Source organism: Rattus norvegicus, chromosome 12, assembly GCF_036323735.1.
Source record: "Rattus norvegicus strain BN/NHsdMcwi chromosome 12, GRCr8, whole genome shotgun sequence".
Taxonomy (NCBI): domain Eukaryota; kingdom Metazoa; phylum Chordata; class Mammalia; order Rodentia; family Muridae; genus Rattus; species Rattus norvegicus.
In genome coordinates this window covers 6,009,138-6,035,405 of record NC_086030.1, presented here as the reverse complement: position 1 = coordinate 6,035,405, position 26,268 = coordinate 6,009,138, and the positions used below count along the sequence as shown (strand labels likewise).

General features: G+C 45.3%; 1 protein-coding gene across 4 annotated transcripts in view; it reads left to right on the top strand.

The window, feature by feature from the left end:
- The window catches only part of Insr (insulin receptor), a 138,141-nt gene that overhangs the window by 93,870 nt on the left and 18,003 nt on the right, over positions 1 to 26,268 (top strand). For 2 of the 4 annotated variants that reach the window (XM_039089096.2, NM_017071.2), the window contains exons 7-14: positions 1,604 to 1,730; positions 3,412 to 3,668; positions 6,912 to 7,079; positions 12,167 to 12,368; positions 15,721 to 15,756; positions 19,943 to 20,217; positions 21,229 to 21,368; positions 25,369 to 25,528. In XM_039089096.2, coding sequence (XP_038945024.1) covers positions 1,604 to 1,730; positions 3,412 to 3,668; positions 6,912 to 7,079; positions 12,167 to 12,368; positions 15,721 to 15,756; positions 19,943 to 20,217; positions 21,229 to 21,368; positions 25,369 to 25,528 — 1,365 coding nt within the window. The remainder of the gene's footprint in view (positions 1 to 1,603; positions 1,731 to 3,411; positions 3,669 to 6,911; positions 7,080 to 12,166; positions 12,369 to 15,720; positions 15,757 to 19,942; positions 20,218 to 21,228; positions 21,369 to 25,368; positions 25,529 to 26,268) is intronic. The other 2 variants (XM_063271068.1, XM_039089097.2) reach the window with 1 other exon arrangement.

The window sequence follows — 26,268 nt, the reverse complement described above, 5'->3', positions numbered from 1 at the left end:
CTCCTTTTTAATTCTTCCTCCTTCTCCTCTCCCCCAAAACATGGCTTCTGTGGACAGAACTCAGATCCCCAGGCTTATTCCTGAGAATTCACACACTTAGAGCATTCACCAAGTAAACCGTCTTCGCAGCCTGCCAAGGCAGGGTTTACGTATCTTGTCTGAGCCAGTTGCACAAAGCACAATGTTTTATGTCCCATAAGCATAAAACTAATGCTGAGGGCATCATGGCTGATGAAATATATGCAGCAGTGTATATCACCTGGGAAGCAGTGACAAGATGAAGTTTGGGGCTAGAAAAATGGATCAGTTCTGTTGCTTTCATCCAAAGCTTCTTGGGGATGATTTATTTTCTCTCACATTTCCAGATCACAATGCATCATTCAGGGAGCTCAGGGCAAAACTCAAGGCCCAGAGGCAGGAACTGAAGCAGTGACCATGGAAGAATGTTGTTTATGGGTTAGCTACCTTTCTTATATAAGCCCAGGGCCACCTACCCAGGCATGGCACTGTCCATAATAGATTGGGCCCTTCCTACATTAATCATCAGTCAAAAACATGCTTCACAGACATGACCACAGGCCAATCTGATGGAGGAAGATTTTCAGTGAGGTTCTTCTTCCCAGGTGTGTCAAGTTGATGACCAAGATTAGCCATCACACCTGCAAATACATGAGCATGCATACACATACGCATATACACGTACGCATACACACACATAACCGAGACCACCCCTTTGCTCAAAAGTGGCCAATTAGCTGTTCTTTTTGCATTGGCCTGGATCATCCAGGGTTCAGTTGAGCATTAGATTCAGCTTGGTCTTCAATACCGAGTTATCTGCTGACTCCTCACCTTTCAAACTCAGCAGGACCAGTTGCTACTTATGTGGATGAGGCCCATGTAAGCAGTAGCAGATCCTATACGCCCCTGTTTTCATTGTAGACCTAACACAGTCTAGAGTCACATAGAGAGAGAATCTTTTTTGGTTCTTTTTTTCGGAGTTGGGGACTGAACCCAGGGCCTTGCGCTTCCTAGGCAAGCGCTCTACCACTGAGCTAAATCCCCAACCCCATAGAGAGAGAATCTTAACTGAATCCCAGGTCAGACTGGTCCTCAGTCATGCCTGTGGAGCATTTTCTTGGTTGACGATTGATTGTTTAGAGGGTTTCTTGCTGGCCCAGAGCTCACCAAGTAGACTTGGCTGGCTTGGCTTTGTTTTTGATTGATTGTTGAAATGAGAAGAGCCATTCCATGGACTGGGTCTTGAGCATGAGAGTGGAGAAAGCTAAGTTGAGCAGCCGGCAGGCATCATCCTCATGTCCTCTTCTCTGCCGTTGACTGTGGATGATGAGAAATGATCAATGACTCACTACCTTAGTTTCCCTGAAATGACAGTCTGACCTGTAATTGTAGCCAAACAAACTCTTCCTCCTTTAAGCTGCTTTTTTCTTATGATATTTTATCACAGCAACAAAATGAAGACAGGTCTCCTGCCATCCTTTGATCTAACTCTCTTCCCAAAGAGGCAGGAGGTTGACTACTTTGGTCTGAAGCTAACTATTCAATCCAATTGCCTGACTTTTTTTTTTCTCTTGACCCTTTCTAGGTGAAAATGAATTACTTAAATTCTCTTTCATCCGGACGTCTTTTGACAAGATCTTGCTGAGGTGGGAGCCCTACTGGCCCCCCGACTTCCGAGATCTCCTGGGATTCATGCTGTTCTACAAAGAGGCGTAAGTAAGAGGAGGTAGATGTTTGCTCCTTGTTGCAGAGACAGACAAAGACTGTCAAGAAGAAGTTTAAGGAAGGGAAGTTCCATCTTGGCTCACAGTTTACATGGTGGGGTTGTCATAGCAACAGGAACATGAAGCAGCTGGTCACATGACATCACGGCTGACAGGAGGCATAGAGATGAATGCTGGCGCTCAGATCATGCTCCCCTTTAAAAGAAGATGTTTTACGCATTCCTTTACATTTTCACACATCTCTGTAGTATAGTGTGATCATATCCATCCACCATGTTCTCCCTCCACCATCCCCTAGTGTGTCCATCCTGCTAGTCCCTAAGCTTCACATGCTCTCTGTGTTGTTAACAAGCCTTTGAATTCAGTAAGTGCTGCCCATGTGTGCATGCATGCACATGGAGATATCCCTAGAGCATCCATGTCCCCAAAGGACTACTCCTCCTCTAGGAGAGGACCTTGGTGCCCTCCGCCATCCTTGCTGAAATGTCAATCGGCTTGATCTGGTTCAGGCAGTCCCAGCTGGCATGAGTTGCTGTGTGGAGCGACCATGCCATGTCCGCCATGTCCAATAGTCAGCACTGCACAGCTCCTCCCATTTTCCTCTTCATTTAGGCTGGGGGTGTATCTACCTGTCTCCATCTCACGGTGCTGGCATTGCAAATGTTCACTACCACACCTGGCCTTTCCATGGGTGCTAGGGATCGAACTCTGGTCTTCGTGTTTGTACGGCAAGCTCTTTGTCCACTGAGCCATCTCACAGGCCCAGCGGTCATATGTTGCTGACTCATGTAGGGAATATGAAATTTTCTATGGGGAACATAGAAAATGTTGGAGTGGGAAGAAAAAAAAAAAAGAATGCCTTGACTACACCTAAGCTACCACACACCGTACACCCTCGCTATGCCACAGAGCCTTAGTTATTTACCCTTATGGCTCCATGGTAAGTTGAGAACTGATACTCTGTGAGCGTAGTCAGCATTGTGAACTCATCACACTCTGCCGCGAGCTTGGGAGAGGCTGGAGAGGAAGCTCAGTAGTTACGTGTGCTTACCATGCTTCCAAGGACCTCAGTTCGCTTTCCAGCATCCAAGTAAGGCATCTCTCAACCATCAGAACCAGGGGTCCAGTGTTCCCTCTGGCCCTTGAAAGCACATACATGTGACTGCACACACTCAGATGCACATTCCTACTTCTAGAAAGACACATGCTGTGGAATGTACTTAAAGTCTCAAAGTACAAAGAAGCAGACATGGACAGATCTTTTGGGGGCTCTGACTAGCCAGAGTAGCTTTGGAGGTGAATTTTAGGACTGCAAACACAGGTGGCACTCAGATGTGAATGCCATTAGTCCCAGCACTGAGGACACAGAGGCAGGTAGACGTCTGTGAGTTTGAAGCCAACTAGGACTAGAGTCCATCTCAACAGACAGAAAAAACAAAGTTCATGGAACCTGATGCTGTTCTCCAGGTCCACGCACATACACTTCACCCTGTAAACACACACACACACACACACACACACACACACACACACACACACACACCTGCACCTGAACACTAAATCAAAGAGAGAAGTGAGTCTACATCTCGTAACTCTCCCCCACTCCACTTAGTACTGAGATTGACATTTACACAGTGGTAACCCACCTCTCCCTCTCATTTCTCAAAAGCCCTTATCAGAACGTGACAGAGTTTGACGGGCAGGATGCGTGTGGCTCCAACAGCTGGACTGTGGTGGATATTGACCCGCCCCAGAGGTCCAACGACCCTAAGTCTCAGACCCCAAGCCACCCTGGGTGGCTGATGCGGGGCCTCAAACCCTGGACCCAGTATGCCATCTTTGTCAAGACCTTGGTTACCTTCTCTGATGAACGCCGGACCTATGGAGCCAAAAGTGATATCATCTATGTGCAAACAGATGCCACCAGTAAGTTTGTCCTGGGAATAGGGCTTTGCTGTTGAACCGACTCTGTATCTGTGGTAGGCAGCTTCTGTAACAGGCTTTGCTGTGGTTGGCCTGTAGAGGAGCTAAGAGCTGAGGCTCATGTTTTCATATATAATGACTATAACCCATGAACCACTTCAGAGTTCGAGAGTTCCCTTTTGGGTTGGGAAGATGGCTTGGTGGGTAAGACTGTATGATGCTCCCATTACCACATTGAAAGCTGGGTATGACCATGTTCGTGCTCCGGAGTCCTGGGTCCCAAGGGTTTCCATGTACTTGCCTCTACTCCCAGAGCACTGGGGCTCAAGGACAGGGCAAGGTGATGCTAGGATTTGATAGTTGCCAGCCTAGCTTCAGTTTCAATGAAAGATCCTGTGTCAAAAGAGTAAGGTAGACAGTGATAGAATGGGATGCCTGATTCCTCTGCTGGGCTCTGCGCATGCAGAGGTACCACCTATCTAACACACACATGCACACCTCCCACATATAACACATGCTACATATAACATACCACATACAACACATGCTACATGTAATACACACATGTATACACACACAGCACATCTAACACATACCATATGCAACACACATGTACACCTGCCCATCATATATAATATACACACATGTTACATATAACACACACATTGCATGTAACACACATGTGTAAGTATGCATATATATAACACACATACTACATATACTATACAGACACCACATATAACACAGTCACCACATGTAGCACATGTATATGCACACACATACCACATATAACACATATCATATGCAGCATACACTCACTCATACACACCTGCCCAACATATATAATATGCACACATATTACATGTAACACACACATTGCATGTAACACATATGCACAAATGTGCCTATACATAACACATATAATACACATACTACTTATAATACTCACACAGATACCACATATCACACAATCACCACATGTAGCACATGTGTATGCACACACATACCACATATAATATGCTCACATACCACATAAAACATATTTGAACATATACTAGAACACACATTCACACATCTAACACACAATGTAAGTGCACACACACATACACACACATGTGCACACAGAAATGGACACATGCGGGGTTGGGGATTTAGCTCAGTGGTAGAGCACTTGCCTACCAAGCACAAGGCCCTGGGTTCGGTCCTCAGCTCCGAAAAAAAAAAAAAAGAAATATGAAAAAAAAAAGAAGTGAATTCAATCAATAAGTATCTTAATTAGTTAATTAAAAATGAGAATTAGCCCTGGTATACACATCTGTAGTCTCATCACTTGGGAGGCTGAGGCAAGGGAATTGTGTGTTTGAGGCCAGCCTGGATTACATATTAAGACCTTGTCACAACCTTAAAACAACAATAAAATAATAGTGAAATGTTTGGGGGTAGAGGCAGGAGGATCAGGAGTTCACACCTATCGACATGTTAAGTTTGAAGCCAACCTGGACTATATGAGACCCAGTCTCAAAAAAGCGAACAAAGCCCCAGAAAATAGCAACAAAAACAAAGTATTATGTTGCTCTGTTTCATGACTTGCTATCGTTAGTTTCTACTGGTTATAAGTTAGACTTAGTTCTGTGTGCGTGAAGGAAGTCATGATCGTTCAGTGCCGTGTGTGGTTCCCAATACCCACTGCAGTTATAAAATGGAGGACACCGCATACGTTTTCCTTCCTGCTGTGACAGCTTTTCAAGCATAGAAAGAGTGACTGGGTGTGAGCATCTCCCAGCTTCCACACGGTGTGACCTCGTTTAATCTCCACATCTGTCTCCTTCCCTTGTTTTCCTTTCCTCCTCATGACTATCATGTCTCCTGGCAGCCTAGTTAATTTCTGTCAACTGACTCCTCTTCCTAGCTTAGTAAGTCTCCAATGGGGATAATTCTGTCCCTCCCAATGGAGTGAGGATGCCTGGCAATGGCTAGAGACATTTCGGTTGGTCGCAGTTGGGAAGTGGGATGGTAGACAAGGAGGTATCAGCCCCAAATGTCAACATGCAGAGAGCTAGAAATCCTCACTAAGCATAGAATCCTAGCTTCCTCCATTGTCCTGGGTCTTCTTCCAGGTCGGTGAAGACCCAGACTCCACACTGGGTCTTGGTTGGTAGAGGGTTTTCATCATCTATCTAGACCAAGTGTACTTTCTACAAACTTTTGCCTTCCTCGTATTTGCACACTTTTTTCTTTCTGTTTGGAGTGGTCCTTGTCCTCCCAACTCTTTCAGTCTCAACCGTTTGAGTGTGTGCTTTTGTGTGTTCCTCTGTGTGTGCATTCCTGCGTGCGTGTGTGTGTGTGTGTGTGTGCGCGCGCGCGTGTGTGTGTGATCATATTTGAATGTGACATTTGCCAGAGGTTGACATTAGGGTCTTCCCTAGTTGTTTCCCACATTATATATTGGGGCCATGTCTCTCAATAAACCCCGAGGTGGCTGCTCCTGTCTTTCGGTGCTGGGTTTATAGGTAGCCATTGCTGCCTGGCATTTATGTGGGTACTGGGGCTATGACTTGACCTTATGCTTCTGTGGCAAGTGTTTTACTCACTGAGCCATCTCCCTAGACACAGGCACCACTGCTCTTCAGAGGAAGAATTTAGGGTGTATTTTGAAGGATGTTGCGTGACAGTCACATCCGGGGCTGGGGATGTGATTTGGTTGGTAGAGTGCTTGCCTAGCATGTGTGAAGCCCTAGGTTAAGTCCCCCAAGTCCCTCAGAACCACATAAACCAGGTATGGTGGTGCATGTCTCTCAATCCAGAATTCGGGAGGATCAGGAGTTCAAGCCCATTCTTGGCTACATTACCAAGTTTGAGGCTAGCCTGGGCTACATGAGAGTGTCTCAAAAACAAATAAACAAACAAAAACAGTTTGATGTTTTCAAGTACTCTCGGTGACTGGGTTTGATTTTGTTTCCCCAAATCCGTTTCTCCCCTCGATTCTCTTTTGGACCCAGGGACATCATCCTAGTGCCCAGATGGAGTAAGTGAATAAATGGTGACCATGTAATCCACAGTGTGAATGAGCAGGAAACTGGTCATTGCTGCCTGGGCCGGGCAAGCATTTTACCAGTTCCTACTTTTCTCCGGTGTTAAATAATGCTGTAGCAAACAACCGTGCTATCACTTGGGCCACTCCTCCCTGACACCCAACAACTTCCGTGTTCTCCCCTGTGGTAAATCTGTTCCTTCTCTTCGTTACAGATCCTTCCGTTCCCCTGGATCCCATATCAGTTTCCAACTCCTCATCTCAGATTATCTTAAAGTGGAAGCCCCCCTCGGACCCCAATGGCAACATCACACACTACCTGGTCTACTGGGAGAGGCAGGCGGAGGACAGCGAGCTGTTCGAGTTGGATTATTGTCTCAAAGGTGAGCGCAGGCTACTGTAATGGACGTCGTTGTACCTCGACTCTCTTGTGGAGACACAGATCTTTTTTCCTGTTTCCCAGGATGTGTACACATGCACACGTGTACGCACATACATGTGCACACATGCACCTACTCCATTCTGTCTCACATAAGACACACTTACGTGTGTGCGTACATGTATGCACTGTGTGTAGATGTGTATGGGTGTGTAGTTTTGTGTGTGCGTGTGTATGTAGAGGTTGGAGAATAACTCTGGTATGTCCAAAAATGCTGTACATTTTGTTTCTATTTTTTTTTTTTTTTGCTTGGTTTTGAGACAGTCTCCTGAAGCCAAGCTGGTCTCAAACTCACTATGTAGCTGAGGAAGATAGTGGATTTCTTGCACCTCCTGCCTCTACCTCCTAAGTGTTGGGATTACATGACTATACCACAACGCCTGGTTTACACAGCGCTGGGGACTCAAACCTAGGGCTGTATGGATGCTAACACTCTACAACAGGGATGCACCCTCAACCCATTTTTTTTTTAAGATTTATTCATTTATTTTATGTATGAGTACACTGTCACTGTCTTCAGACACCAGAAGAGGGGGCCAGATTCCATTACAGATGGTTGTGAGCCACCATGTGGTTGCTGGGAATTGAACTCAGGACCTCTGGAAGAGCAGTCAGCACTCTTAACTGCTGAGCCATCTCTCCAGCCCCAACCCATTTCTCTTAATTAAAAGTATTTTTATTCCATTCATTCATTCATTCATTCATTCATTCATTCTCTTTGTGGGCACACATGTGCCATGGCATGTCTGTGGAGGTCAGAAGACAGCTTACAGGAGTCTGTTTTCTTGTCAGCCATGTGGGTCTCAGGGATCAGACTCAACGGGTCAGGCAGGGAGTCAAGCTCTTGACCTGCTGAGCCATCCCACTACCCCCTCCTTCTTAAAAAATTCAGCACTGAGCATTGGAGCCAGTGCCCCAGGCACATGAGGAGATGCTCTACCACCGAGCGACAGCTCAGTCCTCACCTTGTGGGTTTCTATTTCTATTTTTATTTGATTTGATCTTACTAGCCTGGGCAGACTAAGCAGGCCAGTCTAGCTAGTGAGTGACCCTCAAGAATCCTCCTGTCTCCACCTCCCTATTGCTGGGATTATAAGTATACCAAAACCATAACCAGCTTTTTATGTGGGTTCTGGGGATGCCAAATTCAGGTCCTCACACTTGCCTGCATTTAGTGTTTGAGCCATCTCCTCAGTGTGGGCACGTGCATGGGTCTTCACACTTGTATGCATGTGCGCACACACACACCATTAGACATTATACATGGACTCACAACACTTACCATCTTCATTCGCCATAGCAAACACATATCTTTAGATATTGTCCAAGGATCAAGGATCTATATTTGCAATTTCTCCAGTGTAAACAGACGTTTTTAGGCATTGCCCATGGATCCATCCTCACTTTCTCCCTAGTGCACACACATCTTAGACACTGTACATGGATTCATGCTCTGGGAGGTGGTGGGAGTTGCTGAAAACCTGATACATCCAAAGCCCTGGGTTTAGTCCCCAGGACTGCAAGTCAAACAAGTAAAACATGCTCAATGCTTCATTCAGCTATGAGCCTCACAGAGCACAAACATAAATATGTAAGTCTGAGTAGTGAGTGCTTCATCACATCTTTGTGATGGAAACATTCAAAAGCTTTTCATTATTGGTTGTAGAGGCTGGTGTGTGTGTGTGTGTGTGTGTGTGTGTGTGTATGTGTGAGTGTGTATGTAAGTCTGTGTGTGAGTGTGTGTGTGTGTGAGTTTGTGTATGGGTGTGTGTGTGTATGAGTGTGTGAGTATGAGTATGTGTGAGAGTGTGTGAGTATGAGTGTGTGTGAGTGTGTGTGTGAGTTTGAGTGTGTATGTGAATGTGTTTGTGTCTGCGCGTGCGCGCATGTTTGTCCTGGAGTTGCCTTGCATGGTCACTATATTGTATATTATATATTTCAAAGTAACTTAAAAGTGGGTTATCAAAAAGAAAATAGGGGGGGCTGGGGATTTAGCTCAGTGGTAGAGCGCTTACCTAGGAAGCGCAAGGCCCTGGGTTCAGTCCCCAGCTCCGAAAAAAAAGAACCAAAAAAAAAAAAAAAAGAAAAAAGAAAATAGGGGTATCAATATGGCTCAGTGGATAGAGGTGCTTGCTGCTAACCCTGATGATTTGAGTCGGATCCCTATACAGTGCAAAGAGAGAGCTTACTTCCAAAAACTATTATCTGACCTCTACCCACCCTGGCAGGCAGGCAGGCAGGCAGGCAGGCACGCACGCACGCACGCACGCACGCGCACACACACACACACACACACACACACACACACACACAAAACACTAAATTTATTAAACCAGAGATAAGGTGAAGATTTGCTGTTCTTTTAGTTGATGGATTTTGTCTCTGATTCATTTTCAGTTAGCACTGTCCTGTGACCTTGTAGAAGCAGGCCAAGGGGGCTGCTGGAGAGGTGTGGCTGAGGTCTGTGCCTGGATCCACCCCTGGCCTGGTGTCTGGTTTTGGCTAAGTCACGCAGCAAGTAGTCTGTCTCCTTTTGTGGAAAGGGGCGGAGGACGGATGATTCCTGGGAACGGTCCCAACGCTAAGATCATGTGCTATATGCATGCCTGTGACATCATCCCTGCCTGGCCAGGATCACCAACTTGGTTTATCTCCTGCATACTTTATATAACTTGAGAGCAAGTCCAGTCCTGGGCTCAGCTCTGACTCGTTGGCTCTGCATCTGAGTACAGGAAACCACCAGCCAGCCACAGCTGCACTTTTTGTTTGTTTTGTTTAAAACACAAAACAGTAACTTAAAAAGGTTTGATTGTGCTGTTGTTTGGTCTTAAACAAGGTTTCACGTGGCCCAGGGTGGCCTTAAACTCACAATGCACCCCAAGGATGACCCTGATCAACCTGTCCCTGCCGATGGGGTGTTAGTTAGGATGGCAGGTGATCTCCACTATGCCAGGGTGACTGCAGCAAACTACATTCCGTAAATGGAAATCGTTCTTACGAAGGCTGAGGGTATAGCTTACTCAGTAGAAAGTTTCCCAGCATTCAGGAAGTCCTGGACTCCATTCCCTGCACCATATAGACCCAGTGTAGGGGTCAGCCCTGTCACTGCAGCATTTGGAAGGTGGAAGCAGGAAGGTTGGGCATTTAATGTCATCCCTACCTACGTAGCAAGTTTGAGTCCTTTCTAAGGTATCTGAGACCTTGTCTTAAAACAAAACCAAAATCACCTTATATCCATGAATACCACAAGTGATATGTGAACATCACAGAATTTATTTGCACATGTGTGTGTATAGAGGCATATGCATTTCTACTTGTGTGTTTGGAGTCTGACTGAGCCCTCTCCCAGTATGCACGCACACCTTCGTAACTGTTCCACACAGTTCCGCACTCTTCTGGAAGCATCCATAGGGCTTTCTTTGAGGTTGATGTCAGGTGTCTTGCTCTGTGGTTCCTTGCTTTTTGAGGCAGGGTTTTTCATTGACCCTCATGCTCACCCATTTGGCCGAAGGGGCTGGCCAGCGAGTTCCAGGGATCCCCTTGTCACTACTTTCACAGCACTGAAGAGTAAGATGTGTGTTATTATGTTTGGTTTTGATGTGGGCACTAGGGATTAAACTCAGGTCCTCATGCTTGCATGGCAGTCAAGTCACCCACTGCGCCATTTAACCAGCCGGCAGAGCTTACACTAAGGAGGCTTAAAAATAGTTGAGTATGGAGCCCATTTTTGGAGGAAGTAGAACACCAGTGTTGAATGAGGACAGAACTTCGGTTTAGACGAGAAAGTTCTGGAAATGGGTAGAGACAATGGTGCCACCCTGTAAATAGACGGTGCCACGAACTCCATACCCACACATGGTTTCAATGGTGCCATTTTATGTGATGTTTATTTAACCATAATTTTGATAATACATATAATAAATGACCAGTAGTACCTTCCTATGACTATCACAATTTGGTTTTATTTTTAATTGTGGTGATTTTGGAGCTGAGAAAATGATGCTGGGTAAAACGTTTGCTGTACAAATGGCATGACCTAAGTTTGGATCCCCAACACCCATGAAGAAAAAAGCTGGCTTTGATGACATGCGTCTGTAACCATCACACTGGGGAGGCAGAGACAGGCAGATCGCTGGTCAGCTAGCCTAGCACCGTGAGTCCATGTCTAGTGAGAGACTCTCTCTCAGTGACTAAGATGGGGGACTGGCAAGGCATATCCGTGGGTAAACGTATTTGCTTACAGATTAATCAGTGAAAACCACGTGTTAGAAGAAGGAAATAGATTCCAGAAAGTCATCCTATGACATCCACATGTGCACCCTGGCTTGCTCCCTCCCCTCCCTCATAAAATTAATGTACTGCTACTACTACTACTACTACTAGGAAGAAGAAATGACTACAAAAGACACTTGGCATCATGTATTTTCTGACATGGGTGAGAGCACACAGTTAACACATACACACAGAATGCACACAGACACACACAGCAACTTTGGAGCTCCTGGTAATATAAAACTGTAATTCGACTCTTTGGGAAGATGAGGAATGAAGGGAGAGCGTCTAGCCCAATCTAAGGTGCATATGTTCACATGCAAGTACACATGTGACCCACAGGTGTATTTGGGCACACACACATGTACAAGTGTATGTATACATATGTATATACACACACAAATAATGCCTGTGGGCCAACTGGATAACAAAGTGAAGCTTGTCTCAAACACATGAGGTGGGAACCATGAATTGTGATAGTGTGCTGGCTTAGAGCCCCCAGTGAGGGGGCATGGTCGTGGTCTAAGGAATGACACTCAAGCATTCCCTCTGGACTAAATAACACACACACACACACACACACACACACACGCACACACGAACTAAGATCTGTTCATCTGTTTCACCTTACTGAGCATGCACTATGGTGCTCTCTGTGTATGTTTATTGTGGAGTGTGCTTTGTGTTGTGTGTGTGTGTGTGTGTGTGTGTGTGTGTGTTTTCTCAGGAGACTTGAACCCCCATTCTGCCTCTCTCTAGGGCTGAAGCTCCCCTCACGCACCTGGTCCCCACCTTTTGAGTCTGACGATTCTCAAAAGCACAATCAGAGTGAGTATGACGACTCGGCCAGCGAGTGCTGCTCATGTCCTAAGACTGACTCTCAGATCCTGAAGGAGCTGGAGGAGTCTTCATTCAGGAAGACCTTCGAGGATTACCTGCACAACGTGGTTTTTGTTCCCAGGTCAGAACCTTGCATGGGCCAGCTGTCTTTCTGTCTGTTAGCTTGGTGCCATGACTCTGATGGGAAGGAGGTAAATGTGTGTTTGTGGCTGGAGGGGAAGACAGTCTTGTTTGTTGTTGGGGAGAGGGCTCAGGAATGTATTTTCCCTAAAAGCACAAGGACTGGAGTTTGTTACCCAGAACCCAAGTAAAAATCCATGTGTGTGCTTCTATTCCCATCACTGGGGAGGCAGACATAGGATTCCTGGGCCTTTCTGCTAGCCAGACTGGTCTAACTAGTAACATCTGGGCCCCTAAGAGACCCTTTCTGAATGAAGGTGGATGACATCTGAGGAACCATAGCTTTACATGCATGTGCACTTACACACATATGTTCACATGCAAGTACACATGTGACCCACAGGTGTATTTGGGCACACACACATGTACAAGTGTATGTATACATATGTATATACACACACAAATAATGCCTGTGGGTCACATGTGTATCTGTACATGGTTGCAAACCCACATAGATATGTCTGTGGGTCACATATGCACATACACATATGTATACACACACAGAAATAGCCCTATGGATATGTATGTACACACACACACACACACACCAGTAAATCACATGTTCGTGTACATATGTGTGCACACAAATATAAACATGCCTGTGGGTGACAAGTTTCTTCTTTTTCCTGTGTCTGGTCTGACCTGAAAGCCAGCAGTCGTGCCTGAATCTACTTCCCATCCCATGTGTGTGTCTTACAGAAGCTGGAGCTCAGGGCATCAGGGACTCTGGAAATTGTCTAGGCTCTCTGCTCTTGTGTGTACTGGTTTGAGCAAGTTACTGTACTGCTCTATGCCCCAGTTTCTTATCCGCACAATGGACATAACACAGATGACCTTTGGGGTCTCCGTGGATTGGTTCCAGGACCCTGAGGTTACCCCACAGATTCTCGAGTCTCTTAAACAGATGTCGTAATGCATGCACAGACCCCTACCTTCCCATATTAAATCATCCTCAGAGAGCTTATAACATCTTCAGACAATGAACATGCTGTATACATCATTTTTACACAGTATTGTGTCACACAGGCGACTGACAAGAAAAAAGCCTGTACATGTTTAGCGTGACACAACTTTCTGGATCATTCATTGACAGTTTGATACATGTATCAATGGATCTTGATCGTGTTGACCCCTAGCTTCTCCCTTATACTCCCATCGTCATGTCTGCCGCTTTCGTGTCCTTCTGTCCTCTTCTTTCTTCTCCTCACTCTTCTGACTCTCTGAACCGGTTAGTTCTGCCTGCTGGAATATTGAGCAGTTCTGGCTTGAGCTCATGCAGGTCTTGTTCAGGTAACCAGTGCTATATGGCGTTCATAAGTACAATGGCCACATCCTGTCCAGAAGACAGCATTTCATAGCACTTCCATCCTCTGGTTCTTACATTCTTTCACTTTCTCTTCTGCAGCATTTGTTCCCTGAGCCACGGTAGTGACATTGATAACATTCCCCATTTAGAACTGGGCACTCAACAGTCACTTATTCTCAGCACATTGATCAGCTATGACCCTCTGCCCAGTGTAAAAAGAAGTTTCTCTGACCAGGGTTGAGAGCAGCAGTAACCTATGTGCACAGACAGATACTTGACAAGGCAGTTTGACAATATGTTCATTCAGCAAAGCAACAGTTGTAGGTGCCCCGTTAGGGCATAGAACTTGCTGAATTAGGTTTTCAAACAGGTTTACACATGAACTCTCTCGCAAGGAGCAGGCCTCATATCCCTGAGAGCAGTTGGTTCTCTCACGTAATGGTCACGCGACCGTTTCAGTAGGGGCATATCTTGCCTGACAGGTCTACAGATAATTTCGCCCCATGGTTGGTTGAACCCAAGAGTGCAGATCTCCTGGACCCCATGGGTTTATTGTGTAATCGCTTTTCGTGTTCTAAGGTTGTAAGCCTGTAAGATTCACACAGGGACTCTCAACAGTGGTGCTTCATACTTGGATTCAAGCTACTCCTCTGTAGTGGGACCCATCCTGGGCATCGTAGGGTGCTAACCTTCTTGGTCTCTAACTGTTAACTTCTAGTAGAGCCTTTTCTCAGACATGACATCCAGAATATACTTCCAGAAACTTCCAGATGTTCCCAAGAACGTGAACTTTGGACCCGCCCACTGCTGAGGTCTTTTGTATTTTTCCATTTCTGTCTCCTTCCCTCAAGTTCTTCATTAGATTTCTCCTCTGCCCACCCGCCTCCCAAATCAGATGCAATGTTCCATTTCCTGAGCACCTCAAAACTCTAGAGAATCTGTTTGCACTAAACAAAATTCTACTGTGTCTGTTCCACTGTCCACCATCATTTTTGTCACCAAAACCATCATTTTGTTCTCTTTTCTTTCTTTATAGAATCTTCTGCTATAACTGAGTCCAAAATACAGGGTTGAGGAGATGGTTTAGTCAGTAAAGCGCTTGCTGTGCAGCCATGAGGACCCAAGTTTCATCCCTAAAACTTATGTTAAAAGACCACAGTGTGGTAGCACTCGATAGTAATCCCATTGCTAAGAAGGTGGAGACCGTAGGATCCCTGGGGCTTGAGGGCTGGCCATCTCACTTTCAATTCAACTTTTCAAATTCCAGGCCAGTGAGAATCTTTGTCTTAGAAGGTAGGCAGCATGTGAGAAATGTCCTCTGTCCTGTGTGCACACGTGAACACGTGCGTGTGCGTGTGCAAACACACACACACACACTCTCTAAGCAGTAGAAACTTACATGATGCTGGACTTGTGTAAATGGCTGAGCTATTTATGGCTAGGTATAGTCAGATTTGACATCCATGGCAATAGCATCATGTGAAGGAATTTCCTCTCACTTTTCCTCTTCTCTCCCTGGATTCCCTTCAATTTCAGAAAAGGTATAGTTCTTTCCCACTGATCAATGATGGGTAGGCCTTGTATTAGTCTCCTTTCTGTTACTACAATGAAATACCTAAGACAGTGCATGATGAAGAAAGAAAGACTGGTGAGGCTCACAGTTTTGGATCTGGGCAGCTTTGGTGATGATATATCATGGGAGATGGCATCAAAGGAGGAGAGGTGTTCCATTGTGAGACAGAAAGCTGTGTTGACTGAGGAGGAGCCAATACTGAGCTTCTGCTAGGCCCTGCCTCTTACCTATTACCTCATATTACCACTCCAAGGACCCAATCTCCAGTAGATGAACTTGGGAAAAACACAGTCAGACCACATTGCAGACATAACAGTGTTCTCTTTTGGAGAGAGTATTTCCTCAAGGGTGTCCGTCAAATGGTCCCTTAGTTGAAATTGTCTTTCCTCAAAGTGATGAATTTTGTCTTTACAGAAAAACCTCTTCAGGCAATGGTGCTGAGGACACTAGGTATGACTCAGCGGTGGGACATCTATGTGGCCTCTGTGGCTGATAATCAGTGGGAGGGGGTTGCTAAGTCCAAAATACTAGGGATTTATGGCACTTTTAATTAATTTTTTGCATGTGGTAAGCACAGCTCTTGAGACTGGATGCTTCACAAATTCTCCAATTAAACACCTTCACCGGGAAATGGAATCTGGGCATGAATGTGGGGAAAATTTTTAACTAACACACTCTTCCTAAAATATGTGATCAAGGGCACAGTTCCTGGGTCCTTCCTCAGTGGGTCATTTCCCTCCATGCTTCTGTTCTGGGTGTGAACACACAATCACGCCCGAGGCTTGACGTTCTAGCTTCAGGTGGTAGGGAATGCCACTTGTTATTAACCCAGCCTCATCATTCTTAATGACCATTTCTCTGGGTCTTTAGACAATGCAATATGAGAAGAAAAGATGGCAGGTCAAAGAATTGCAGTGTTACCAAATTTCGGCAGGAGACTGAGGGACCATTTCTCTTCAGTCTTAGTAAGGCCACCAAGGGAGACAAACGCAGCAGCAGACAGGGAGATGAGAGACATCATTACATTATAGCTCTTATTGGAACAAGGAGCAAGGTAAAAGAGACAGAAGGAGAATAATCTAATTAGTTCTACTCCAAAGGGAAGTGATTCTCCTTCCCAAGCAGGCATTAGCAGCCAGTAGCTCCTCAGAAAGGGGTAGTCCTTCCCCTGTGTCGGAATTTTTACTTGGCTTGATTTTGTGCAGGTCTTATGTAAGTGAATTTGTGAGCACAATAGCCACATCATGTCTAGGGGACAGTATTCCCTGCCCTCCAACTCTTGTGGGTTCTTCACCGCCAAGACTTGGGGTGGTGTTAATATAATGTCCCACCTACTGCTGAGTCTCACACTCACTGACGGTCAGCAATCCGAACTCTGGTGAGTCCCTGCGTCCATTACTACTCACTGCAACAAGAAGCTTCTCGACCAAGGCCGAGAGCAGCACAGATCTGGGGATCTAAACACAAACAGGTAGAAGGCTGTTTGACAGCATGACTATTCAGAAAAGCAGCAACACCTGCGATCTATGGCTTTCCCAGCTGAGGGGTTGACTATGTTCACAATACCAGGCAAGAATTACTAGTATATCTGTCTGTCTATCATTAATCTAATCTAGAATTTATCTATGTATCTATTAATCTAATCTATCATCTATCTAATCCATAATCTATCCACAGTGCCTATCATCTGTCACTATCTATCTATCTATCTATCTATCTATCTATCTATCTATCTATCTGTCATCTACCTATCATCTACCTGTCTACCTATCATCTATCATCTACCTATCATCTACCTATCTACCTATCATCTACCTATCCACCTATCATCTATCTATCTATCTATCTATCTATCTATCTATCTATCTATCTATCTATCTATCTATCTTCCTATTATCTATCTGTCTGTCTGTCTGTCCGTCCGTCCATCCGTCCGTCCGTCCGTCCGTCCATCCATCTAATCTCTATAGCTGTCTATAGTGCTACCTATTTTCAGGCCTAATCTGACCTCTAGTGGCCAATTGAAATAAAATCTGTTGTCACTGAAGGTCTAGAGTTTTGTGGCCTTCATTCTAAGTTGGGTTTCTCATCTAACCCCAATTGATGTTTGGGGCTCAATTACTCAGTGGGGTGAGGAGCGTCCTGCGCATGGTGGGATGCAAAACTCTGCCCACCCCACAGCAGGAATCACAGCCTTCCAAGGAAGTGGGGGAGGCGTTCTCTGCTTAACGCCACTGGTTTAATATGAGATTGTTGGATAATGAAGTCATGTTTATGAATGGAGTTCAGAGGGTTTCGTTGATACTCTTCCTCAGGAGTCATTCACTGGCAGTAGCCTTTACATTTCATATCGTGTTTAAGGATTTACTTATTTTTATTTTAATGTGTTTGGATTCTTCACTCATATGTATATCTATGTACTGTGTACATGTCTGGTGCCAGCAGATGCTGGAAGAGAGCACTGAATTCTCTGGGACTGGAGTTAGGGAGAGCTGCGATGCCACGTGGACGCTGGGAACTAAACCATCTGTAAGAGCGGCCAGTGCTTCTAACCACTGAGCCATCTCTTCTCCTTTTGAGAGAACCCCTGCCCTCTTCTGGGCTCTGTGGGCACTACACACATAGGCATGCCCTGCAGTTAAAGTAAAATAAATCTTTAAACAGTGATATTCACATTGTACTGCAGTCAGTGCGCAGTTACAGAGTATCTTTAAAGTAAATCTTAACCTGTTAGATGTAGTTAAAACACTTTATTGAAAATGGTTAACTGAAAGATAGGTCACCCATTAATTGATATGAGCCCCCGATTGGTTATGCAGTCTTGGGGTGTCGGCCCTAGACACATGTACATACGAGCAACAATAAGTGGACCCCATAGGTTATAAATGTGTGTGTGTGTACAAATAATACACACTTATATAATCTATTCATGTGTCAAAATGATTGACAGTTATGCATGTGTGTATGTATGTATGTCCATATAAATACATATGTATAATATGTTTGTATCAATAATAATTAAAGGAGAAAACGTATTGAGAAGGAGTACGTGACATGGAAGGAGTTGGTGGAAATTACGTAAATTACAATACTCATATATGAAATTCTCAGAAAATAAGTTTTTATTTTAAAGGAGCACACGCGCCATTTGTAGTTGAGAGGAGAAAACCCTAATGTTAAGTGAAGAAAATCCAAACCAAACCAGAACTGTCGTTCCTCTTAAGACTTTTAACAAGAGATTATTTTCTGTCTCTGTACATCCGGGCGAGCACGTGCCGTGTGCGTAAGTGCTCACAGAAGCCAGGAGAGGGTGGGTGTGGGATCCTGTTGTTGCGATATGGGTGCTGGAAAGCTACTCAGGTCCTCTGGGTGTTCGGGACGCTCTCTAAATGCATTCTTTAAGTCAGCGACTGTTTCCCACGAGGCAAGTGCAGCCTGCACTAGCTGGAACTTCATCACAGTCCCACATTTTATAAACAAACGTAATTGTGCAGGGAGCAGTGCAGAGAGTCATGGGAGTTATGAAGACTTTACATCTTCCCACGTACTTTCTCTCTTCAGTTCAGCGTCCTCTCTCAGCATTTATTTATTTATTTTTTTAATGTATCTTTTAAGGGGCAGGAACCATCTGCCAACTGGATAGGTATTTCTTTTTCTTGCTATAACCACAGTGGTAAGATTTTATTACCAAGGATAGGTGCTGTGTGTCTCAAGTCCCACAGTGGCCTCTATGCACAGTGCACGTTTGAATGACAGTGTGGGGCCTCGGATAATGACTCAGTTAGTGGAATTCTCCCCTCGGAGGCTGGAGAGGTTGCTCAGTGATTAAAAATGCTTCCTGCAGTTGTAGAGGACCTGAATTCAACTCCCAGCACACACAACAAGTGGCTCACATCTACCTATAACTCCGGTTCCAGGGAATCTAATGACTTCTGGACTCTGGTGGCATTTGCACTCACGTGCATATATTCACACATACATACAAACACTTGAAAGTAAGACAGAGCAAAAAGGCCCAACATGGTGACTCGTGTTTGTAATCCTGGTGCTGGGGAAGGGAAGCTAGGTGGTTTTCTGGGTCTAAGTGACCACTCACTCAGCCTGTTCAGTGAGTCGTAGGCCAGTCAGAGGCACTGCTTTAAGGAAAAAGTTTGAAAGATGGGCAGCACTTGAGGAACAACAATCCAGGTTGTCCTTTGGCCTCCTCGTGGAGCTACACACATATCAATATAACCACATGTGTACACATGCGTGCACACATGCGTGCACACATGCACACACTATCCCCACACAGATTGATTCACCCCACCCCGAAACAGCTATATACTCTTGCGTACTTTCCAAATCTTATTAACCCTGCCCCTAATTGCCCTTTCTTTAGAAAATTGGAAAACTTTCAATTATGCATAGTGAGGGGCTTTGAGGTAGACTTGTAGCCAAGAACACCCACAGGATGGGTGTGCCATCACTGTCAATGTCTCTGAGAAGGGCATCTGTGTGGAAATTAATTTGTGTTCCCTGTACTTTCCTTCTACCCTGTCTCTTTCTTTTTTATTAATTAAGTGTCGCTTTCTCCAGTCTCATTTTATTCTAAGAAGGTGACGTTATGACCCCCACCCATGGTTTCTTCTTACAGGCCATCCCGAAAGCGAAGATCCCTTGAAGAGGTGGGCAATGTGACAGCCACTACACCCACACTTCCAGATTTTCCCAACATCTCCTCCACCATCGCGCCCACAAGCCACGAAGAGCACAGACCATTTGAGAAAGTAGTAAACAAGGAGTCACTTGTCATCTCTGGCCTGAGACACTTCACTGGGTACCGCATTGAGCTGCAGGCATGCAATCAGGACTCCCCAGAAGAGAGGTGCAGCGTGGCTGCCTACGTCAGTGCCCGGACCATGCCTGAAGGTGGGCTTGCCTTCCTCTGGGAAACACTTTAAAAGGTTGGAGACCCAACTGGCCACAGACTAGCTGTCTCCCTGCTACACAGCGTAGATGTGTTCTTAAAAGTGTCCTCATTTACTGCTTTTGTTTTAACATGGGTATCTTGCTTTGTTACTGATGTTTGCAATTGAACTCCTAGGTTTAAGGAGTTTTCATGTCTACTCAAGTGTCTCCTAATGTCTTAGTTTCTTTACTTATTGTTGTGATAAAAATCCTCTGACAAATCAACCTAAAGGAGGAAGGGTTTATTTTAGTTCACTGTGGCTGGGAAGTCAGTATAGAAGGAGCTTGAAGCACGTGGTTCTATCACATTCACAGTAAGAAGAGAACAGCAAATGCATTCAGCTCCATTTAAACAGGAGATTTGGTAGGGAATGGTGCCACCCAAAGTGGACATTCCCAACTCAGTGAACATAATTAACATTATCCCCCACAGACAAGTTCAGGTTCCCATCTCACTTGATTCTAGATCCTGTCAGGTTGGCAATTAACATGAACCACTTCACACCATATCCTAATATTTTCTCTGTGTGTGTTCATGTGTGTACCTGTGTATGTTGAAGCCAAAAATTAGCCTTGGGCACCTTTTTTGAGGTACCATTTATCTTTGGGGTTTTCTTTTGGTTTTTCTTGTTTGTTTGTTTGTTTGTTTGAGGTAGGATCTCTCATGGACCTAGTACTTGATTAGGTCTAACTAGCTGGGCAATGAGTTTCAGCAATCTGCTTGTCTCCATCCTTTCAACATTGAGACTACTAGAACACTGTGTTCCAGCGCTTTTATGTGGGTTCTAAGGATTAAACTTAGGTTTTATTGACTGAGATATTTTCTTACTCCATGAGTTCTATATTTTCTGCTGAAGAACATAAGACATGGGAAAATTACATAGCCAGCTTTAACCAGATCTTTTAGCTGTGGGTGGCAGCAGTAGAATTTGATTCAAGAGTTATATCTGACCCTTTAATTGCTTCTTATAGCTAAGGCAGATGACATCGTTGGCCCTGTGACCCATGAAATCTTTGAGAACAATGTTGTACACTTAATGTGGCAAGAGCCAAAGGAACCTAATGGTCTGATTGTGCTATATGAAGTGAGCTATCGGCGATATGGTGATGAGGTAAGGATTCCAGGTCTTTTGATGTATGGTGCGATTCTGGGGGAGATGTGAACAAATGTCTACTCACTCCAAGCAGGGACCAAATGACAGACCAAACTAAGAATACTACCAAAGTCCAATGTGTTGAGCCAATGCCTTTTTATTGGTGGTTACTTATAGTAATATGGGTGTGGGCTTACTTCTAGGCAGAGAGATAACTCAATGGCAGGTACATCACCAAAAACCCATCTCTCATCATGGATGATAAATCATGAAAGCTGGAACCCTGGAGCTCTCTGAAGGACTTTGCAGGAAGCTTTTCCAGTTAGAGTCTCCTCTCCTCAGTAGTCCATCTGCCTGTTTAATCTTAGGAAAGATGAGGCCTTGAGAATCCTAGAAGTTTCAGGGACTTCCTGAGACTTGTGAGTGGTTGACTTCCTGAGCCTTACAGAGCATCTCTTTAGAACTTTCTGAATCTTAAGAAACTTCTACCCAGATTGGAATGTTCTAATTTGTTGAAAGTTGCTACACAATACTGGGCAGGAACTTTCCAAGTTTCTCAAGTTATCCAAAGCTTCCCACATCAGATGCTATGCTATTAGAGTTCATGTTTTTGATGCAGTCTTCCCAGGGAGATGGATAGAAATGCCAATTTAGAAACTTTTATTTCTTTTATCACTTAAATTCTTTTAAAATTAAATTATTTATTGTGTGTAGAGGAAGTATGTGGCCATGCCATAGCCTGCCTGAGGAAGTCAGAGGACAATTTTGGGGAGTCAGCTTGTTCCTTCTACTGTGTGGGGTTCTATAGATTGAACTCCGGTCATCGGGCTCTGCTTCAAGTGCTTTACTCACTTACTGTGTTTCCTATGTGGTCCTCCATCATATTTGGGCAAGATGTTCAGCTGTGTCCTACAAGCTGGGTGGTGGGCTGCTCGGATTTTTGTCCTTTCTCATAGGACAAGGCTCATTCTACTTTAGAAATTCATCCCACTCTGAGTGCATCACTTAAATCTTTCTTTTGTGCCTCCTGCTACACCAACAACTGTGGGGGTTGATGGGAGGGTGCAGAGATGGTAAGGATCTAGTTGGAAACCTGAAGTCGCAGCTAAGCTACCAAAGGGAACATGGTGAGCTGACAGCTGCTTCTGTGCTGCCAGAGAGGCCCTGAGAGCTGAATACTCACCTTTCACAAGGACACTCCAGGTCTGAAACAGGTACTCATGTTTGTGCAGCTGACTAAGTAAGCTGACGGCAACATGAGCCCTAAGGAAATGTAACCCTGAACCAATAAAACTTTATCATAACACATGACGGACTGTGCTTACCTGTGTGCCAGAATTTGCCCTTGATATAGCAAACCTGACTTCACAAAACTTTCCAGGTTCTAGTAAAGTATAATAAATCTTCAGATGTAGAGAGGTTTCCTCTTAGGACTCTTTCTTCCCTTTGGCAACCAAAGGTTGCCCTTTAACAGTGACTCAGAACAAGGAGTCAGCACTCCATGGCCTACAGGACAAATGTACAATCTGGTTTTCCTCCCTCCCTTCCTTCCTTCCTCCCTTCCTTCTTTCCTTCCTCCCTCCCTTCCTTCCTCCCTCCCTTCCTTCCTTCCTTCCTTCTTTCCTTCTTCCCTTCCCTTCCTCCCTCTCTCCCTCCCTCCCTCCCTCCCTTCCTTCCTTTCTTCCCTTCCCTTCCTCCCTCCCTCCCTCCCTCCCTCCCTTCCTTCCTTCCTTCCTTCCTTCCTTCCTTCCTTCCTTCCTTCTTTCCTTCCTTCCTTCCTTCCTTCCCTAAGACTTATTTTTACTTGTGTATACCTCATGTGTATGGTGGGAATATGTGCAGGTACCTGGATCTCCTGGATCTAGATTTACAGATGATTGCAAGCCTTTCACTATGGACAATGAAACCAAACCTGGGCCTTCTACAAGAACAGCAAGTGCTATAAACTGCTGAGCCATCTCTCCAACTTGAGCTTTTTTACTTTAGATCAAGTCTCTCTGTCTCTCCCTCTCCCTCTGTCTCCCTCTCCCTGTCTCTGTCTCTCCCTGTCTCTGTCTCTCTGTGTCTCTCTCTGTGTGTCTCTTTCTCCCTCTCCCTTCCTCTCCCTCTCTCTCCCTCTCCCTCCTTCTCCCTCTCTCTCCCTCTCCCTCCTTCTCCTCTCTCTCCCTGTCTCTGTGTCTCTCTCTGTCTCTGTCTTTCTCTCTCCCTCCCTCTCTGTCTCCCTCTCCCTGTCTGTGTCTCTCCCTGTCTCTGTCTCTGTCTCTCTCTCTCCTCCCCCCCCCCCGTTTTGTGTAAATATGTATATGATGTGATGATGTGTGCTCTTTGTGTGGTATATCTGTCTCTTGTGTGTGATGTGTCCATGACTACTCTGTGTGTATATTTGTGCATATAGTGTATATCTGTGTTTCTACGTATTGTATGTCTGTGTGCATGTCTGTATATTGTATGCCCATGGAGAACAGTTATGGTCCAGAATTTTCTATTGCATCCCTTTCTTGTTCTACCCCTGGATGTATCTGTGGTAATTATCTAGCGTCAGAGACCAGGGTCCCCTAGAGCCCCCAGCAACTATCCTGGGCTTCTGAAGCTGCTCATCTGTCCTTTTCTGCTTGATGACTCAATCAACCCGGAAGACCCCCGGAACTGAGTCACCCACCCACCTCCTGCTACCTGCTCAGCTCATTGGTTTCTCCTTATTAACGTCACATGATGAGCACATGGGTTCTTACATTTTCTTTCTCTTCCATACTCTCCACCTCTTAAAACATTGCCAGCCCAGTTCTCTGCCTGAGAGATGAGTTATGGAACTGTTTTGGAATTTTGGGCGTGGCCATTGCAGGCTTGACCAAGTTATTCCCCAGGAAATGGCTTTCCTCCTAATGAGCTCTGGGCTTATCTTTGGCTGCATGCTTAGCAGAGGTGTACGCCCCCATTTTATTTATGTCCTATCCTAATAGATCTTTGGAGGGATACCAACTCTTCTTCTTTTTCTCCTCCTTCTTCTTTTTGAGACAATGCTGGCCTCCAACTTCTCATGTAGCCAATGTAAGTGAGAACAGCCTTGAGCTTCCACACTTCCTGACTCCATCTTCCCATGCTGGGTGGCACGCATGTACATTAACCTGGTTTATGTGGGGCTGAGACGGGACGCAGGGCATCATGCATACTAGGCAAGCTTTCTACCACCTGAACCACCGTTCCATTATTGCTTTCCAGCTCTTTCTATGAAGCTGGGAGCAACAGGGGTGGGGCACCCCTTGTTTCTGACTGTTCTGGATCCCTCAACAAAATATCCTACTGTGGTGGGGTGGGCAAGGGGAGAAGTTTTAGAGTCAAATGGTTCTGTGTTCAAGTGGGACACAAACGAATGTCTCTTTACCCCAGATAGAGCACCAAGGACAGATTAAAGAAATGACCCCACCCAGGTTTAGCTTAGTGAACCAGTGAGTTGGTTGGGGTTGCTTACAGAAGTATGGGTTACTCAGGGGAAGTTCCATCACCACGAAACCGGCTCCAGCGTGATAGCCACTCAGAAGCTGAATCCCTCAAGCTCCTGACTGGCTGGTTGCAGATACTCCTTTCCCCAGCACACGCATTCCCAGATCCCCATTTGCTTTTTCTTTTGAGACAAGCTCTCAGTGGTGGGTGCTTAACTAGAATGTAAGCGAGGGGCTGAGGCATGGCTCAGGGGTAGTCTTTGCTCCAAATCCCCAGGTGAGGAGTTGGGGGGCTGGCTGAGTGGCAGAGAACTGGCCTCCAAATCATGAGGTGGAGACCATCTTGAGCTACATGAAACCCTGTCTGAAGAAAACAAAAGCATCCCTCCGACCCTGCCTGCAAATAAAAATGGAAACAAATGAACAAATTATTTCTCAAAGCCTCCTACAGGTTTAAACTCTTCTGCCTTTTGCTCCCTCCACTTCCTCTGAGCGGGAGCCCAACTGTGATGTCCCTACCTGGGAGGCATGTGCCCGGGTGTGCAAAACTCAACTAACCATCTTCTCTTTTCTTTCAGGAGCTGCACCTCTGTGTCTCCCGGAAGCATTTTGCCCTGGAGCGGGGCTGCAGGCTTCGAGGGCTCTCTCCAGGAAACTACAGTGTTCGAGTCCGGGCTACCTCTCTGGCAGGAAATGGCTCCTGGACAGAACCCACCTATTTTTATGTGACTGATTATTGTAAGTCTCCAAAGCAACCTGCAGTGGTTGGGTCAGTGCTTGGTGCTGTAGGACTGGTAGAACAGTTTAGGGAGTGATGCCAATGGAAGCTATAGGGACTTTAACTTTGGATCAACCAGAAACTGCAAAATGACCAGCCCTAGGGTTGCCAACCCTTTCTACCAACAATTCACATCCTCGTCATCCACTTAAAAGTGTGGGCATGCCCATACTCAATGTGTAATGTCAATTTGGGAAGGTGGAACTAGGCAAGTCCCTGGGGCTCAGTGGTCAGCCAGTCTAGCCAACTGGTGAGATCTGTGTTCATTGAAAGGTGCTGACTCAAAGAATAGCCCGAAGGGCAAGGAGGGGGATACGAGAGGGTTCGAAGCTGGGTAAGGGGAATTGGAAATGATATAATTATATTGTAATCTTAAAAAGAAAAGAAATAAAGAAGTGACCCAGCACTCCGGAGGCAGAGAGAGGCAGAGTTCTAGGCTAGCCTGGTCTGGGCTAGTAGGGGCTACATAGTGAGAACTTGCCTCAAAAACAAAACAAAATAAAAACAACAAAAAAGACAACATGGAACATAATAGATACATGATGTAGACGTCTTGGCCTCCATAGGCAAGTAGTGCACATGTGTACACACACACACACAGGCATGCACAAACACACACTAATAATAGAAAGGAATATATACTTTAAAATCATAAATCATGGGGGTGGATATGATTAAGAAACATTGTACATATGTATGA